At 36.4% G+C, this 19,162-nt stretch overlaps 1 protein-coding gene and 1 long non-coding RNA gene across 3 annotated transcripts; both read left to right on the forward strand.

The window, feature by feature from the left end:
* The first annotated feature begins 11,831 nt into the window (after positions 1 to 11,831).
* LOC120205707 (protein DEFECTIVE IN MERISTEM SILENCING 3-like) lies at positions 11,832 to 15,889 on the forward strand. 2 transcript variants are annotated; one of them, XM_039205544.1, is made up of 8 exons: positions 11,832 to 11,986; positions 12,719 to 12,862; positions 13,055 to 13,169; positions 13,498 to 13,732; positions 14,142 to 14,333; positions 14,424 to 14,744; positions 15,318 to 15,543; positions 15,659 to 15,889. In XM_039205544.1, exons 1-8 carry the CDS (start codon positions 11,966 to 11,968, stop codon positions 15,683 to 15,685), a joined length of 1,281 nt encoding a protein of 426 aa, XP_039061475.1. In that variant the 5' UTR covers positions 11,832 to 11,965; the 3' UTR covers positions 15,686 to 15,889. The 2 variants fall into 2 exon arrangements, with proteins under 2 accessions (XP_039061475.1, XP_039061476.1); XM_039205545.1 differs by having other exon boundaries at positions 15,671 to 15,889.
* A 1,560-nt stretch (positions 15,890 to 17,449) lies between these two features.
* LOC120205708 lies at positions 17,450 to 19,158 on the forward strand. Its single transcript, XR_005524046.1, has 3 exons — positions 17,450 to 18,250; positions 18,467 to 18,576; positions 18,738 to 19,158. It is a non-coding gene; the product is annotated as an uncharacterized LOC120205708 (long non-coding RNA).
* Positions 19,159 to 19,162: the final 4 nt, after the last annotated feature.

A 19,162-nucleotide genomic window follows, 5' to 3' on the forward strand; every position in this document is an offset into this window, starting at 1 on the left:
AATTATACTTTTTTTTTTGTAAATCTAAAATAGTTTAAGGATAAATTTGTAATTTAACCTTCGTAGAATTTTTATTATTCAATGACAGAATAAGGATATTTTTAAAGAAAAAAATTAAGGGCATTTTAGTCCAAAATACCGGTAATCCAACAATACCTAAGGAAATGGAGGTAATGACATTCCCGGTAATATACCCCAAAAAATCCACTATTGGTAATGTAAGATTACTGTGAATGACATTCCCGGCCAACCAAACGGAAAAATGTGGATTTCATTCTAATGAGAATCTTACATTCCCCCAACCAAACACACCTTTAGGGGCAAAGCTGCGAGGTGCTTGGTCCACCTCCATGGCTCATATCATTTTTCACATAAACGTATAAACTAGTCTTGAACAAGCATATTGTAAAACATTACTCATCACAACAGTGAACCCAACATATTTAAGATAATAATATTAGTAAGAGCGATTAGATATTCAAATGTCTATACATGCATTTTCTCTTATATTTCTTGTTATTTATAAATAACACTCACACGCAGTTTATAACTCTAGATTATTCTATTATATTTTTCAATTCTAAATCCCCGATTTCACTTTTGGATGTATTAGATCTATATCATAATCAGTCCGGTTCATGTCGGAAATGTAGGGTGAACCGAAAAATTCATGGCACCTATTTGAGATGGAGTGAAGACATGGGGTTGATATGGTTGAAAGCAACGTGTGTGTATTGTTAATCTTAACCTATGAGAGATTGAGTTTTGTAGTAGAAGAGACTAAGGACGAATTAAAACCTTTAAACGTGGCCGACCTAACATCAATCATTAGACCATTACATTTCTTCATACCCCATTAACGTTTGGTGCAACATTTCCATTTTACTCTTCCATATTTCTTTTGTTTTTTTTTAACTTTTAAAATGACACCCTAATAAAAATTAATGTCTAAAGTATCTTTCGTTTCATGTTATTTCTTAAATTAGCAATCGTATTAATATAAATATGTATCTTCAACATGTATCATGCACATTTATTTTTTTATGAAATTCATATGTTTTTTTATATTTTTAATTTTTTTTCATTTTGATTCTATCTTTGAAACTTTTGACAGGCTTTTGTCAGTATTTTGATATGACACGTATTTACTAAAAACGTGTCAATTGAAGAATTAAGTTGTAACAAGTGTTAATTCAGAAATTATATTTTAGTTTATATTTGGATAATAAAACATTTTCGAATTTTGTTTTTTTCTTAGATCATTATTCTTACATATTTAACATTTAAAATATACAAAATATATTTTGTTTTCTTTATTTTATTTTTACAAGGTTTTGTTGGAAAAAATTAATAAAATAAAATATAAAATTTTGTTCAGGCTAAACCAAATAAAGAATTATAACCCATAGCCCAAAATGGTGGGCAACCCCTGATCAGCAATAAAGCAGTCCAATTCCTGCTGTCAAGGCCAGCCCAGCGTCTGACAAAATTAAGGATTGGTTTTTCTGAATGTCAAAAGTCCAAAGATCACAGCAGAGTTATTCAATGTAATGAAAGAGGAATAAAATTTGATTTGATTTTAAAATATTATTATTATTATTTTGTTTTAGTTATTTAAATTATTTTTCTTGAATAATTAAATTATTTAATTCGAATTAAATTTTTTATTTAAATTGTAAAATTGAATCAAGTTTTGATTTATAAAATTTGAATAATAAAAAATTAAAACAATGGTGTTTTATTATTTAATAAAGTAATGAGAAAATCGCCTCAGTGACCAAAAATGCCTTATAATATACGATTTTAACCAACTTTTTTTGGATTTGCCAAAATGACCAACTAAATCGCAATGCGATCGATAATTCGCCACGCGATCTTCGGTATCGCAAATCAGTTTCCAGATTCGCAACGCGATTCTGACTATCGCATTGCGATTTCCCAAATTCGCGTTGCGATTTTCCTAATTCGCAACGCGAATACGTAAATCGCAACGCGAATACGTAAATCGCAACGCGATTACGTAAATCGCAACGCGATTACGTAAATCGCAACGCGAATACGTAAATCGCAACGCGATTACGTAAATCGCAACGCGAATACGTATTCGCATTGCGATTTACGTAATCGCATTGCGAATCTGTAAATCGCAACGAGATTCTGACTATCGCAATACTGAATTTTAAATTCGCAACTCGATTTCTGAATTCGCAACAGGTTTTAATTTCGCAACACAAATGTTTTGAGTATATAACTACGCAGCAGCAGCAACTCATAACCTAAATCCCTAAATCGCAACTCATTCCATCTCCCTCTATCACTCTCTCCGGCGACATCCGTTCCTATATCCAACGACATCCTTCCCCATCCGGCAACAAGTTTTAGTTTCGCAGCTCGTTTGTTTAGTAAATTAATATACAATAATGAAATCATCTAATGTTGATCATGTTTGGATAGATTTGTGTTTTAGAGGGTCATGGGAGAATGTTCATGGTGTTTTACAATATATGCCTTTACCCATGAATCTTCAACTAAAACTGTCATTAAAAAAGTTAACTTATGAAACTCTAATGTTACGTGTTGCAAATAAATTGAATTTAGATCCCCTAAGTGGATTTAGGCTATCTTATCAGAGAAATGGTAAAGTTTATTTGTTAACCGACAATGAAGATGTTGAACGATTCATTGCTTACATTAGTGTTTCAAGTGATGATGTTACATTGTATGTTGTTAAACCTAGAAGTAGTGAAGTTGGGTCAGTAGCGGGTAGTAATCAACTAAGTTTTTCAACCCCAGTTTATGGTGCTCAAAATTTAATGGTTCCACCACAATTTCATTACCAAGCAAATATTGTTTCACCACATTTCCAATACCAAACATAATCTCAAAACCCACAACCTTTCCCTAATCCAAATCCCAATCAACTTTCAGCACCAAATTCCGGTTTTCGTATTGACCAGTTAGACGATGATGAGCCAACAGAAAAAATTGTGAGTACTAGTCAGTATTCGAAATTTGATCTTGGTCAATACCTAGACTTTGATCTTGGTCAATACTCGGATTTTGATGATTTTTCAGAAGAAGAAACAGACCCTGCGTGTAATGATTTTGATATTGGTCAATACCCGAATTTTGATGATGAAACAGCCGTTGCCGAGGAAGATGTTGTTGATGATAATGAGGAGGAAGTTACGACTGTAAATGAACATGTTGAACATCCATTCTGTAATTCATATAACACTGAAGAAGAAAAAGAAGAAGAAGAAATCCCCAAAGAAAAGTCTCCGAAGAAAATACCACGGGAGTATAACTGGAATATGCCAGAATTACTTCAGATACCGGAAGAAGAGTTGGTAAAGATAGCAGTTGATTGTTACACAAAATTATTCGTATCAAGAAAGATGATTGTTTTGATACAAAGAAAGACTTGAAGATAGCTTTGTATATGAAATGTGTGGAAGATGGCTATCAACTAAAATTTAACAAATCAAGCAAAGATCGTTTCGAAACAAGGTGTATGATTGACAAAAACTGTATGTGGCGTATGATTGCAAAGAGGATAAAAGATTGTGAAATGTTTCAAGTTAGGACTTTTATTGATAAACATACATGCTCAAGAACCCAAGTTTTTCCTCACCATAGACAGGCAAACAAAAAGGTGTTGGGTGGTTTTCTGGCTGAGTTAATGTTTTTGAATGGTAGGGTATATCGGGGACAAGAAATTATGACTGACATGAATGCTCTGTTCAAGATTAGTATCTCATATTCTCAAGCTTGGAGAGCCAAATGTTATGCCTTGGAATTGTTGAGGGGGTCGCCAGAAGCATTGTTTGCCCAACTTCCGGTTTATTGTCACAATTTAAAGCTGAAAAATCCTGGGTCGGTAACTCATATCAAAACAGATAGAGATGGACGCTTTGAGTTGCTGTTTATCGCCATTGGTGCTGCGGTTAGTAAATCAATATAATTTTGTTGACTCATTTTTGTTAGTTATATGCATTTCACATTTAAATGATTATATTTCTTGTGTATATGATTTTGTAGATTCGTTCGTTAATTAATTGCATGCGCCTAGTTATTATAGTTATCGATACCTTGGAGTAAACTTATTAGCAGTAGCCATGGATGCTAACAATGGGATACTGCCAATAGCTTACGGGGTTGGCAAATCTGAAACCTCTGATTCATGGACATGGTTTATGGGGTATCTTAGGGATTGCATAGGTCCTATTAGTAATCTGACAATCATATCCGATAGGGCAAACTCAATTGACAACGTTGTTAGAATGTGTTTCCCAAATGCTTTTCATGGACTTTGTGGTGTTCATTTGTATAGAAATCTAAAATCAAGGTCTGCTGGTATAAAAAATCATAAATGGACATACTGGAAAGCTGTAAAAGCTTATCGGGAAGTGGATTTTAATAAGCATATAAATTGTTTAAGACGTGTTTTGCCTGAGTGTGCTCAAACACTAGAAGATATCGGGTTTGAAAGATAGTCAAGAGTACATCAACTTGGAGCAAGATATGGTTTCATGACGTCTAATAGTGCAGAATCAATCAACGCTCTAAGTCGTCATTCCCGGAAATTACCCATTACTATGTTAATGGAGTTTTTTTGAGCCTCTATTCAACAGTGGTACTACAAGAAAAGAAACCATGCAGGTATTATTTCTTTAAATTCGTAACTTATCATATATTTTACTAAGTATTATTTATTTAAATTTACAAGAACATTGGAACATCGTGTTACACCATGGACAGAAAAAAAGATAACGAAACATGTTGTGAAGTCAATGTCATGGAGAGTTGAACCATGTTCAAACACTTTGTTTGAAGTACTGGATAATAACTTAAATGGGCTTGTCGATCTAAATGCAAAGACGTGTAGTTGTATGAAATGACAAACATCTGGTTATCCGTGTGGCCATGTTATAAAAGTTTATCTTCATCTAAACCAAGATGATTCAAGCGCATACGCTATGGATTGCTACACTACAGAAGTATATCGACAGACTTATGGCGAGATTGTCTACCCTATTCTACATCTTTCTGAGTGGGACATACCAGATGACTTACAAACAGTTTTGCCACCAGCCATAGATAGAAGGCTACCTGGCCGACCAAAAAGTCATGATCGTATACCGTCTAAGGGTGAAGAGAAGAAGAGATCGACATGTAGTCGGTGCAAGGAAAGTGGTCATACAAGGTTGACATGTGGATCACCAGTGCCATCACAATCATCTTTTCCTCTACCAAAATATGGATCCTCATCAAAATCCAAAGCTCATATGGTGTCAAGCAAAAGGTAATCAAAATCGCAATCATCTTTAAAATCCCAATCACAACCGGCTTCACCTTTTGGGACTGTTAACTTAGGTGATTTTTAAATGCAAACGTTGTATTATGTGGATTTTATGTGTGAACTTTTAACATTTTCAGTTAGGCATGTATTAGTAACTTGAGTTTGAAAATTGCTATGATCTGTTCAGTTGTTATCACTTATTAGGCATTCATTTGACTATCGCAACACGGAAATGACGTTCGCAATCATCTTAATGTCTATCGCAACGCGGAAATTACTATCGCAACGAGAGAATCGCAATGCGAAATGAAAATCGCAACGTGAATATGAATATCGCAACACGGAAATGACTATCGCAATGCAAAATGAAAATCGCAACGAGAGAATCGCAATGCGAAATGAAAATCGTAACGAGGGAATCGCAAAGCGAAATGAAAATCGCAACGCGAATTTAGTTTCGCGTTGCGATTTTGTCGTTGCGATTTTCATTTCGCATTGCGATTCTCTCGTTGCGATAGTCATTTTTGCCTTCAACATAATGCAGATTGAAATCAACAAAATCAACCATTACATTTCAATCAATTAAACAAGCACAAATAAGAATTATGTTCACATCAATTAAACAAATCATCTTTTACAAATCAATTAAACAATAAAAAAATAAGCAATAATTCTTATTTCCTCATCTACTATTGAATCAACTTTTGCAGCCATACATCATTTTCACGCAGCTCACTTCTGAGATTAACCTGCAGAAACCAAACATTTGCTCAAACAACACTTTCTACACATCTAAAACCTACAAACAACAAATTATTGAATTCTAGGTACTTAACCAAACATTTTCAAACCAAAAGCCTATAAACTTACCAATTGTTTATGGACATTTTTATAATGCGGATGCAGGTAGGCAGCGTCTCGTATATATCGATCTAGCCATATAATGCCGAAACCACAAGCCTACTGCAGCTCTATCTCTATCGGAGGGAGGTAGATACTTTATACTTCCTGTGATCAAACGCTCCAATGCCAAGCATACGAGAGGACCACAATCCCCTCTGGCTCCTTCCGTTTGTTGTGGTGCGGTCTCGTCTCTGCTAACTGTAATATTGAGCTTCTTTGGCTTCTTGTTTCCAGAATGAGTCCAATAATTTATCGCATCCAAGAATTTAGCCAAATGAGAGCTCCATCCCTTAATAATATCTCTTAAATCAGCCAATGATATGTAATTTATCATGCTGTCATATACTATTGCCTTAAGGGATGGGAGCTGAAGCTCGACGAGAAGCCAATGTTTACGTTCCAAAACAGGGATAAACACCTGCAATCATAAGTAATAATTCATTCATTTGCGCACTTATTTATGAATACCTTTAAACTCAATCTAAAATAAATACTAACCTTATCGACCTCCCACCATGCAGGATAAAATTTTGCTTGTCCATTGCCCAACGCAAATGATTCATCTCATTGATTCTTCAAGTGAACGGCGTTAAAAGACGTCGGCATAATTGTATATCGTGTATTTCTTTTATTTTTCTTAAGTTTCCTAATTATTAGAAGACGTGACACCCACGCATCGATATGTTGTTTTACAAAAAAAAGACATATATTAGTGACTTACATAAATTTTAAAAAAAATCAAATTGAAATATAAGAAAAATATAAGACTTGCCCCTCCATTGAAATAGCCATTGTCTTCGACCCCTAATAATACGCCCCACCAAGACCGATCAAGCAACAAATTGATATCATCGTTGAGCTTGCATATGTCAGTGAAACACCCCTGGCTCCGCTCATGTAGATAAAAATCAACTGCGGTCTTAGCCCAAAGGGTGTTATCCAGAATTGTGTCCGGTAGTTGTCTCCTCTCCACTTTAGATACCGGAATGGTACTGGCCGGTAACTCATACGAGAGCCAACTCTCATCCATCATGTCCTGCACGTCAGAGGGTTTCTCAAGAATCTTACATATGACGCCATGTGAATCGGGCTCTTGAATGGTGGGAGGGACCTCTTCAACGATGACAGTGGACTCTTGAACGGTGGGAGGGGACTCTCGAGGAATGATAGGGGCCTCTTCAACGATAGGAGTGGACTCTTGAGGGATGACAGGCGAGTCGGGCTTCTTCTTGCGGTGTCTTCGCACTATTGGGGTGTACAGAGACTTAATAGCACGTGCACGCCGTCTGATGCGTGAACTCCGTCGTGCAAGAAAAACCCGACGTAAAGCATCCACCTTATCGGGCCGCTAAATAATTAAATACAAAAATCAGTAAATAAACAGACATGATATTTAAACAGTGAAAACAAAGACAAATATGTTTCAAACTTGCATTGTATTCACCCAAGTCATTATTCTATCATAGTTCACACAATGCATCAGATAACAAAGACAAATATGTTTCAAACTTGCAACACTGTCAAGTTAGTATTTGTCTTTGTCTATTGGTTGAAGTAATGCAATTCATTCAAGTTTCAATTTGCAGAAGAAGAATAGTTTCTGGAACTTAAAATCGCAACGTGAAAAATGACTATCGCAACGCGAAATGAAAATCGCAACGAGAGAATCACAACGCGAAATGAAAATCGCAACGAGAGAATCGCAATGCGTAATGAAAATCGCAACGCGATTATAGTTTCGCGTTGCGATTTTGGTTTCGCGTTGCGCTTTTGTCGTTGCGATTTTCATTTCTCGTTGCGATAGTCATTTTTCACGTTGCGATTTTAAGTTTCGTGTTGCGAAAGTAAACTATTTCTTCTTCTGCAAATTGAAACTTGAATAGATTGAATTACTTCAACCAAAAGACAAAACAAAGACAAATACTAACTTCAGAGTATTAAAGAATACACAGTTAAGCAGAATTGGCATCAACCGAACAAATTTACTTTCAACCAAAAGTCAAAACAAAGACAAATACTAACTTCACAGTGTTAAAGAATACACAGTTTAGCAGAATTGACAGCAACCAAATAAATTTACTTCAACCAAAAGACAAAACAAAAGACAAATACTAACTTCACATTGTTAAAGAATAAACAGCTTAGCAGTATTGGCAGTAACCGAATAAATTTACTAAGCAATCTAAGTGAAATTACGAGTAAATTTATCATCAAGTTAAATATGGAAAATCTTAAACTTACCTCGTTGTGTAGAGTATGAACCTCATTCTGCAACGATACTACCATCTCACGTAGAGCGGCAACCTCACCACGTAAAGTAGACACCTCCACACGCCATGCACCATCGTTATCGCGTAGAGTACCGATCTCCTCATGCAAGGCATTGACCTCATCACGTAACTCCCTTGACTCATCCCGTGGAGGTGGAGGTGGAGAACAGGGAGATAGAAGTCGTGGCATCTTTGTCGGTCACCTATCATGAGGTGATGGTAGAGAAGAGGCTCGATGATGTGACGGGATAGGTGATGGCTCTCGTTGTAGAGGTGTATAGTCGGATCGATCAGGTGATGGCTCTGGGTGAGGTGATGGCTCTAGAAGTGGAGGAAGTGGAGGTTGCTCATAATTCGTGCCATCAAAAAAATGCTGACTAGCTTGCCACCAATCAGTGGCAAGCTCAGCCTCCGTGGGTGTCAGTCTCTGTAATGGAGTGTTGGCCTCCTAAAAATATAAAAACTCAAACAAAGTTAAACATCTACTATTAATAACTTGTTTATATATGATAGTATTTGTGTTAACTTACATTATTTATTGTCACATATGGTATTAAGTCTTCCCAATCAAACAGACGTTTCCTCTTCCAGGAAATAGTCCTAGGAATATCATTTGAAGTTTTTAATGCATATGTCTGCATGCTGGGGAAAGCCTCGAATATCCAAATCTACAAACAATATAATAACAAACATTAGTAATTGTTAAATAATTAATTATAATTTTGAAAACATTATATAGAAATTCTTACCTTAAAGGCCCAAACAAAGCCTGACAAAGTGTATTTCGACCCATCGCCACGCAAACTTTTGCGGTCATCAAAGGCAGACGACAGCTTAGTCCAGGTAGCTTTCCATATATACGAACCCCACGGAAACAGATTCCATGCATTTAGGTCCTCTACCAATAATATTAGCTCCTGAGTTGTCTGGCCTCTCTGCCTAAAAAGCCGGCATACAAAAGTACTAGAAGGCATACTCGGACAACATCGACATCATTCATTCGAGTAAAACCATCTTTCTTATTAAACAATTTCTTCAGGTCGTCGACGTGTAAGTTCGGCTTCTCTATTTACTCATAAGGAAAAACCCGGGATAACCATGATGGGCGGGGTGATATGACGAGTGTACCGGCCTACATCATCGTGTCCGAATCGTAGACCAGTGATTAAGCAGAACTCCTTCCGCCCAAAACAAGTATACGCCGGTGGAAAATGAAACCATATCTCTTCCTCACCACGTTGTATACTGTCGGGTAGATCGCTAGTCATGGTTTGAAGCCACAAATGGGTCAAATTAGCATCTCCACCCGGATGCTGTACTCTCAGCCATGGCCCGAAGCAGATTTCCTCAAACAATTTTCTTTGTGCAGGTGAATGCTTCGAAGCAATTGTAGTGGCTAGGCTAACTTTATTCCTTAATGTCAATGAAGCCGAAAAAAATTTCTACAAAAACAATAAACATACCAAGTTAGATATACCAAAAACTACACTGTGAAGATATACCAAAAACAATAAACATAAAGAGTAGTAGTTTATTCTTGAAACTAAAATTTGCAACATTGTTTTGTCTTTTGGTTGAAATGAAAATCGCAACGAGAGAATGACTATCGCAACGCGAAATGAAAATCGCAACGAGAGAATCGCAACGCGAAACTAAAATCGCAACGCGAAATGAAAATCGCAATGCGATTTTCATTTCGCATTGCGATTCTCTCGTTGCGATTTTCATTTCTCTCGTTGCGATAATCATTTTCGTGTTGCGATTTTCATTTTCATGTTGCGATTTTAAGTTTAGAAACTATCCTTCTTCTGCAAATTGAAACTTTAATGGATTGCATTACTTCAACCAAAAGACAAAACAAAGACAAATACTAACTTCACAGGGTTAAAGACTAAACAGTTTAGCAGTATTGGCAGCAATTGAATGAATTTAATAAGAAATCTAAGTGAAATGGTTAATCTATTATTGAAATTACCAGTAAACTTATCATCAATTTCAATATGAAAGACCTAAAATAATGCAAAAATTTCAAAATAAAAATAATTAAAAAAACTAACCTTCGGAGGTTGATTTTCCATTTCTGAATGATTGTGAGGGATTTCTGACCGTGAATGGTTGTGAGGGATTTCGCCGGAGATGGGGACGGAAATCTTCGGAGATGGGGACGGATTTCGCCGTAGAGAGTGAGAGATGGAGATGGGACTGAGTTGTGATTTTAGGTTTTAGGTTATGAGTTGCGATTACGGGATATACAGTGGACGGTTCAGTGTTCCGATAATTAATATTCGTGTTTGGAATTTGAAAATAAAATACGCGTAACGATTCTAATGGCGCTTTAAAAATCGCGTTGCGATTTACGGATACGCGTTGCGATTTTATGTATTGTCGTTGCGATTTACGGATACGCATTGCGATTTACGTATTCTCGTTGCGATTTACAGATACGCGTTGCGATTTACGTATTCTCGTTGCGATTTACGGATACGCATTGCGATTTTACGTATTGTCGTTGCGATTTACGGATACGCGTTGCGATTTTACGGATACTCGTTGCGATAGTCAGAATCGCGTTGCAATTTATATGTTCGCGTTGCGATTCTGGAAAATCGCAATACGAATTTGTACTATCGCATTGCGATTCTTCATAATCGCGTTGCGATTATGGGAACTGATTTACGATTCTGGAGATCGCGTTGCGATTTTTATTTCGCATTGCGATTTTGTTGGTCATTTTGGCAAATCCAAAAAAAGTTGATTAAAATCGTATATTATAAGGCATTTTTGGTCACTGAGACGATTTTCTCTAAAGTAATTTGATGATTTTTTTATTTCCCTTTTTATTTTGAGTATATTTTTCATTAAATTTGAACAATCTACTTCTCAACCATTATAAAATACATGTGTAATTTTAATCTTTATTTTGACAACAAATTTTATATTTTTTTCAATTTAATCATTTAATTTTGTGTTTTATTCAATTTAGTCATTCAATATTTACATTTTCTATCCTTTTGACTTTTCTTATTTTTAAGCTAAATTTTGTTTAATATTTTTGATGTTTAATTTTGTGTGATTTTAATGAAAATAAATTTTTTTTAAATAATCTAGTGTGATTTTAATATTTTGAATTCTGTTGACCAAAAAAATAAATTATATTGACCATCTGTTTTCCATCAACCAAACACTAGGAAATAAGGAAAATATTTTCCGAAAAATCAATTACAGCGAAAAAAACATACCTAAATTACGTCTTTTTCCCCTGAATATTTTTTTTTTGTTTTCCCTCAAAAAGTAGGACTTTGGAGTTAAATTGAAAATTTATATTCTTTTGTGGGAACTATGATATTTCATATAATTTGGAGGGGTTGGTTATGTTTTCTGGAACATCAAAGCCCGATTCCAAAGTACAAATTCCAAATTAAAGTTTCACTGCTCCCAATTTCCGAAAGAACAAAAAAATCAAGGAGGCGAGTCAAAGCTCAACTCAGTAATGTTTCCGTCCAACCACCAGGTGAGCTCACTCACTCTCGATTCTTTCTCAATTACTCAACACTCTGTTTGGTCACTCGCGAAATCTCACCAGAAGGGGAAGCAAAAAAATTAAATTAAAATTTTTTCTCTATGTTTGAAATTCCATGCACCGGTTCTCGCGTTTATGTCACTTTATAAAAAGAATGCAGCTCTTTTATGCGCCCTTCGCCCCCGATATGTTGTCTTGGGTCAAACGGGCATTTGATAGGAAATTATTTTCACGCGTGCTCGTGTTTCCTTTGTTTATACCTATTTACTGCTTTAATTTCAGAAGTAGGCACTGCGGAAAAGAAAAGAAAAAGTAGCAGCTTTTCTTTTCCCGAGGACATTTTAGAAGAAAAAGGATTTTTTTAACGTTTCCTGGTAGCAGGCTTTCCTTTACGGGGAAGATTTGCTGATTTCATGAGTATGGCTTGAATAATAGTATTTATTGTTGAAAATTTAAGTTGGAAACTGGAATACCCATTTGCTTTTACTTTGATTCTGTTTAAACACTCTTAATAGCCTTATTTGTGGTTGTTTCTTTAGCTGAGGAAACTTTTGGGATTGTGATAACTCATAATCAGATGGTGCATTGCAGTAACTTTCCATGTTGAAGACAATGAATTCTGATTTTATTTTTTCCCTTTAAAATGTTAAAGCTTAGTTTCTAGTGCTTATGACATGAAATATATGTTTTCAGAAGCAAGCTAATTACTCTCACTCTTTGCAGTTTTCAAGTCAACCGAGGGCGTTAACGGTTGTTGAAACCACGACTTCAATGCAAGTGGATCTGAATGAAACCTCTTTCAATTCTAGGGAAGAAATGCAAAATGGAGGATTTTCAGAAGTTAAATCCATCATGGAGAGCTCTGAGGTTGTTTTGGTTCTGAACTTTCTTTTACAGTGTTTCAGTAGAGGTTAAAAGAACCGAAAATATTATGGTTCTTTGTGACGGTATAAGCTGTAAAAAGATGCAAGCATTCCTTTATTACATATTATAACTATTATTTTTTTTGTCTTTATGCCTCTTTTTTAAGGTAAATTTGATATAACATGATCTATGCAGAAACTTCAAGATGATCTTCGAATGTTGGGGATGAAAATCAAGCAGCATGAGGATAGCATAAAACTTCTAAAGACTCAGAAGAACAAATTAGATGATAATATACTTGATATGCAAGGTATACTTCTCTTATTTGAATGAATGCGTGACTTAAACTCCCTTTCTCTATTCAGTGATGGAGTTAAAGACACTGCAATGTTTGCACAGGTTGTTATTTGAGTCAAATTGATTTTGCTAATTTTCTGACTAATATGAGTAGCATTATTATATTCCCTACAATATTTGGAAGGATTCATGTATCCATATGTTATCTTTGGATACTTCTTAGCTGAATCATCAAATTTAACACATGCTCACATACTCATACTGGATATTCGTACCAAGAACTGAGTTCATGCTGCATATTTATTTTCTACTTTCCTGGCTATAAATTGATCTTTTTTCAGTTTTGCTTGGCAAGTATCATTCTTCTAGTTCGCCTATTGAGAACAAGGACCAATTTCATCTTCAAAGTGAGCATGAAATAACTGAACAAATTCTTCGGCATGAAAAGTCAGCAGCAGGAATTCTATATCAGCTGAAAACTCATCATGGCCCTCAAGCTTCTCATCTGAGTTTGACAAAAGATGTAATGGGTGCTGTTGCTACACTTGGCAAAGTAGATGATGAAAATCTTAATAGGTCTGTTTGAAAGTCTATTTTCTATTAATCTTTCTGGATCATGCCTGACAAGATTTCATTTGTCATTCATCTGCAGTTTCTAATATTTTGGATGTTTTTGCATGAGAAAGTAATAACTTTATCATTCTGTTACGCTGGATAGTTCATGCGTTGGGGTCAATTTAAAGGAGGAAGAGGGGGAGGAATTTGTAGCTTATGCCTTTTGTTCGAGACCTCGCGTGGGTTGTGTTTGTTAATGGTGATGATTGAGTGCATGTGCTGCATTATAATTATTTGAGGAATTTCTTGTGAATAGGGCTGCCTGTTCATTAAATAGATTACAGTCGACTCTTAATTGAGTATTTTATGAAAACTGTTCATTCTGACATACAGTTGATGTTTGGCTTTTTGTTTCCTTATTTATCTTTAGGCTTTTCTCAGAGTACCTAGGAGTGCAGACAATGTTGGCAATTGTTTGTAAGACTTTTGAAGGTGTTAAAGCTTTGGAAACATTCAACAAGGATGGTTGCATAGACAAAACTTCTGGTCTGCACGGGATTGCAGCGTCTATTGGGAGATCTCTAGATGGCCGATTTATTGTAATTTGTCTTGAAAGTTTAAGGTCCAGACTCTTATATTTGTTTCTGATTAAAATCTTGTTTATTGATGATATCTTAAACAGAGTTTTCTATTCCTTCGCCGCCTCCTGCAGACCTTATGCTGGTGATTTTGTAGCTGATGATCCCCAGAGGAGGCTTGATCTCTTAAAGCCAAGATTACCAAATGGGGAGTGTCCTGCAGGCTTTCTTGGCTTTGCAGTGAATATGATTCATGTGGACAGCTCAAACTTATCTTTTGTCACTGCCAGTGGGGAGGGTCTCAGAGAGACATTATTTTATAATATGTTCTCCTGTCTTCAAGTATACAGAACCAGGGCAGAGATGGTTCTTGCTCTTCCTTGTATAAGCGAGGGAGCAGTCTCTCTGGACGGTGGGATAATCAGAAGCAATGGTGTATTTTCTCTTGGCACTCGGTAAGAAGTTCTGTCTAGCAAGTGGCAAAATTCATTTTTGACCAAAGAAAATTATACAGAAAACTTCTTTTATACTCCATCAATTTGGGAACAAAAGCACAGTTTGCTCGTGATTCAGATGTCTTAGGATATAATAACAATGTTGAAATTTATATGCATTTTCCTCATAGTCCATGAATGATACTTGTCTATTTTTAATATTATTAGATTATTTTATTGTATAACAGATTATAGTGTCCCTATATTGCGAAGCATGTTTTCGAGCAAAAGTTGAACTGCAGAAAAATTGTGGATCATTATATCTGTGCGCATGAGGCATTAAACTACTTGTTTAGAAGAATTTTAGGTTTTGTTTCGGTAGATTTCCTTTTGAAACTTATCGACTAGTGTCAGTACTCTTAAAAGTAATACAAAACCAAAAAAGTTGAAGAACTGAGATAAGAGACAATTTATTAATCCTACTTGTGGACGTTAAAACCTTTGCTAGCGGTTTACAGAAAACAAATTCTTTAAGTTTTTGTTGATTAATCAGGTTAGTTTGCTGTTGCATCATTTTTTTGACTCTGATTTCAGGGAAGAGGTAGATGTGAGATTCCCCAAGACCTCGATAATGTCGGAGGAGCTGCAAAGCTACAATGAAACCGAGAAGCGGATGAAAGAGACGAGATGGCAAAAGGAAAAGTTGGACGAGGATATTAAGAGAGAACTCGCGTTGCTGAATCACGCCAAGTTCAATTTTGAAATAAAGAAGCAAGACTTTGTCAAGTTTCTTGCTCAAAGCTCATCATATGCAACCCAGGTAAATCTGAATCATACACTGAACTGAAAACGGGTCTTGGTTCATATTATCTCACGTATGTAATTCTCAGTATTTGTCAAAGTTTTCTTATCCATAACATCACTGTTTATGGCAGCATCAGTTTCAGGCAGCAAGGAGATAATAACAACTGAAGTCTAATGTTATCAGATTGAACAGAGTGCAGAATCATGAATCACTTGAGAAAGGCAAAACATTTATGTGTTTATCTTTAGACTTCTTCTCCTGATCAAAATATGCTTTTCTCATGTTGAAAATAATGCCCAGTTGTTTCTCAAAATGTAGGCGCGGACACCAGATTTGCGTCTTTAGTAAATACATTTATTTTCTTAATTGGTTAACACTGGTAGGAGATAGATTCTTCTCACCCTAAATGAATGCCCAACCTGGAAATATTGTGTCTTTCAAAGTTAATTTTGGGCAGTTTTAGATTTTCAAGTATAATTTGAAATTCTGAACCAAGCCCTTTTAGGGATGGGCATGTGTGGGTATGATAGGTGAAATATATATATATATATATGAGAGAGAGAGAGAGAGAGGTATGATAGGTGAAAAAAATATATCGAGGTATATTAGTTATTATATTTAGATATATAGAAGGGCATTGCAGTAATTATTTAGGTTGGGTTGAGTTATTGGTATTTGCCCTAATTCGATTTCGTCTTAATCCTAACCATCTTCTTTACTAAATCTGCCCAATTTGATCCGAATCTAAATTTATATAAAGTCACATTAAGTGAGAATTTGTCGGGTTTGAAAATTTTAACCATCATAAGCCCATTTTTGTTCAGAATTGCTTGTACATATATACAAGTTTTGATAAATTGGTAATTTATATTATAAAATTTTAATAAAATCGTATATTTGTGATATTCGTATTGTTTTTAATTAATTTCTTCGTGTAATATTCATATTGGTTTTATTAGGTCAACCACGTTGTCCATCAATGAAAGCCTCAAAATTCTCACCAAAAACTGAATTTGATGTTTTCTTTAAATAAAATATTGAGTTCAAGCTTTGTGATGAATAAATAAAAATTTTAATATTCAATAAAAATAGGATTGTATTTCAGTGTTCTGTCTGACGACTGCCAGTCAAGCTGAGAGCTTATGCCTGCAGTTCAAGCTTTGAATTCAGTAATTTAGACCTGCTGAGTTCATGCCTGGCAGTTCAAAAAGCCACGTGAGACATCAATAAGTAAGATGAGATTTAAAAGATCAACCTAATCTAAAACTAACGCATGATCTCTCTCATTCACCGAAGCTCTCTTTTAATCTCTTCTCCTCCGTCTGTATTCATTCTAAAGCCAAGTCTATGGGCGAGCGAGGCGGTGCTTAGCAGCAGCTAACCGTATTTTCTTACCAGCAAGGACAAACCACCTAGGAATTGTAAACAAACAAAACAAGTGCAATTGCTCTTTAATGGCGGGACCTCTCTACTGTCCACCAAACATAAATGAACTCGGTTTCCTTCTTTCGGATTCCACTTGAACAACCATTGAGCAATAAACCCCTTTTTTGTTTTGGTTCTAATGTTGATTGAATTATTGATTCCATGTCACCCTCTCTAAGTAACTCGAGAACTGCTACACTTGCGGACCCCTGCAGTTCTACTTCTATTGTTGCTGAGGAATTCGCTTTTCCCGCTTTTAAAACTGAATTAGTTTTTGGTTTGATAGTTTGATTTTAATCCTTTTGGGTTGTACGGTAGCCGTCGGATTAGGATATCACCTTTGTATGTTTGCATGGAAAGGGTATAGTTTCAGATAAACTAAAGTCAATCCCTTTTTTTAAAAGGTCTTTCTTGATTAGGATCAAATGGATTAATGATCATCATGAGTAAGGTGCCTTACAACAGGCACCCGAGTTGTAACTTGTATGTGTAAAAGAGACAGAACTTAGACTATCAAGTCTTTGTGCGGTGAAGAACATCAGCAAGATGAGTGAAAGTGATGGCGACGGTGGAATTACTCAAAGAAAGATGCGAAAGCGTAGAGCAATTAGTCAGGGGACTGTGAAGCGAGTGGCAGAGGAAGTGGGGAAGCCCGAAGGGGGTCATCAAATCAAAGCTGCAGTTGAGAATGAGGGTGCGCAAGAAGCTCAAAGTTGGCTTTGAGAAGGTAGTAGTATTGTTGAGAGTGTTCTGCAGTGGTTTGGGGAAGAGGGTGTGAATGGAGGTGAAAGTTTTAAGCTTTGGGGTGTTGAAAATGAAGATGGGTTCGGACTCGGGATTGGTGATTACGGTGGAGTTGCTCCTGGGTTTGGTGAAGTGGTGTATTTGGTGATCTTGGTGGTGGTGGGGAAATCAGATGGGTGGGTCTGGTGGGGTTGCATTTGGAAATGGTGGAATGGGTCTTGCAGATGGACTAATGGAAGACCTGTTTGAGGTTGGGTGAACCAGACAAGGGTTTGAATGTTGGTGGCGAAGTAAGCCAGTTGTTTTCTGGTGAAGCTGAGTGTAGCAATGTGGATGGTAAAGGCACTTAGGGGTTTGTTGATGAAAATACTCGTGGAAACGAACTCGAAACTTTTCTTGTTGGTCAAGGAGGTTACATTGAAAACGTAGGCAAGCAAAAGGGAAGAAAAGGAGAGGGGCAAGCTAAGGGCAAGCGTGGTAGGCCAAAGGGTTCTAAGAATAAGAAGAAAACTACTGGCGGTGAACAGAGTATTGAAGGGTTAAGTGATAGTAGGTTTAAATGTATCGATGTAGATGTTGAAGGCAAATATGAAACCCTTCTTGCTGGTAAGGGAAACCAAGGTCAAGGTGGTTACATTGAAAACGTAGTCAAGCAGAAGGTAAGTAATGATGGAGGGCAAGCTGAGGGCAAGCGTGGTAGGCCAAAGGGTTCAAAGAATAAGAAGAAAACTATTGGTAGTGAACGGAGAATTGAAGGGTTAAGTGATAGTAAGGTTAAAACGCAAGATCCCCGTAAGGCTCAGCCTAAGCGTGGCCGGCCAAAGGGTTCAAAACATAGAAGCAAAAATCTTGCTGCTGGACAAGGCAAAGAAGGGTTAAGTGGAGTTGGCGCTGAAGAAAACCAAGAAATGTCTGGTATAGTTGAGGGTGGTGAAGGTGCAGACGGAATTGAGCAGGAAATAATGTTGTCCAATCCAAGAGAAAACGTGGCCCGGCAAAGGGTTCAAAGAAACGAAACAAAAAACTAGCTGCTGGACAAGGCAAAGAAGTGGAGTTGGTGCTGATTACAAGTCTGGACATGAGATTGTTTGCTCCATAGTGAAGGAAGGTCCGGCAATGGTCTCAAAGAAGATAAGTCTTCCAGGTGAGAATCGAGGCATATCTTGTGATATTGAGGGGGGTACTAGTGATGACAGCTTTCAGTTGAACAATGGGAATAGTGAACCAAAGGCTCTTAAGAATCGGAAGAAAATCATTGCTGAAGAAAACCAAGAAATGTCTGGTACAATTGAGGGTGGTGAAGGCTCAGATGGAATTATGAAGGGAAACTACATTGTCCAACCAAAGAGAAAATGGGGCCGGCCAAACGGTTCAAAGAATAAGCAGAAAAGGACAAGTGATGAAAATTTTGGACTATGTGAACAGAAAACCTTGCGATCAAAGGATAAGCAATGCTTGCCTGGAG

The sequence above is a fragment of the Hibiscus syriacus genome, unplaced genomic scaffold (genome assembly GCF_006381635.1).
Source record: "Hibiscus syriacus cultivar Baekdansim isolate YM2019G1 unplaced genomic scaffold, ASM638163v2 tig00012724_pilon, whole genome shotgun sequence".
NCBI classification, from domain to species: domain Eukaryota; kingdom Viridiplantae; phylum Streptophyta; class Magnoliopsida; order Malvales; family Malvaceae; genus Hibiscus; species Hibiscus syriacus.

Excerpts from the sequence above, each read along its gene's own strand:
- LOC120205707 (XM_039205544.1), top strand. The coding sequence starts at position 11,966 with ATGTTTCCGTCCAACCACCAG. Across the intron at positions 14,745-15,317 it reads GTATTTTCTCTTGGCACTCG|GGAAGAGGTAGATGTGAGAT; the intron begins GTAAGAAGTTCT and ends CTCTGATTTCAG. Across the intron at positions 15,544-15,658 it reads GCTCATCATATGCAACCCAG|CATCAGTTTCAGGCAGCAAG; the intron begins GTAAATCTGAAT and ends TGTTTATGGCAG.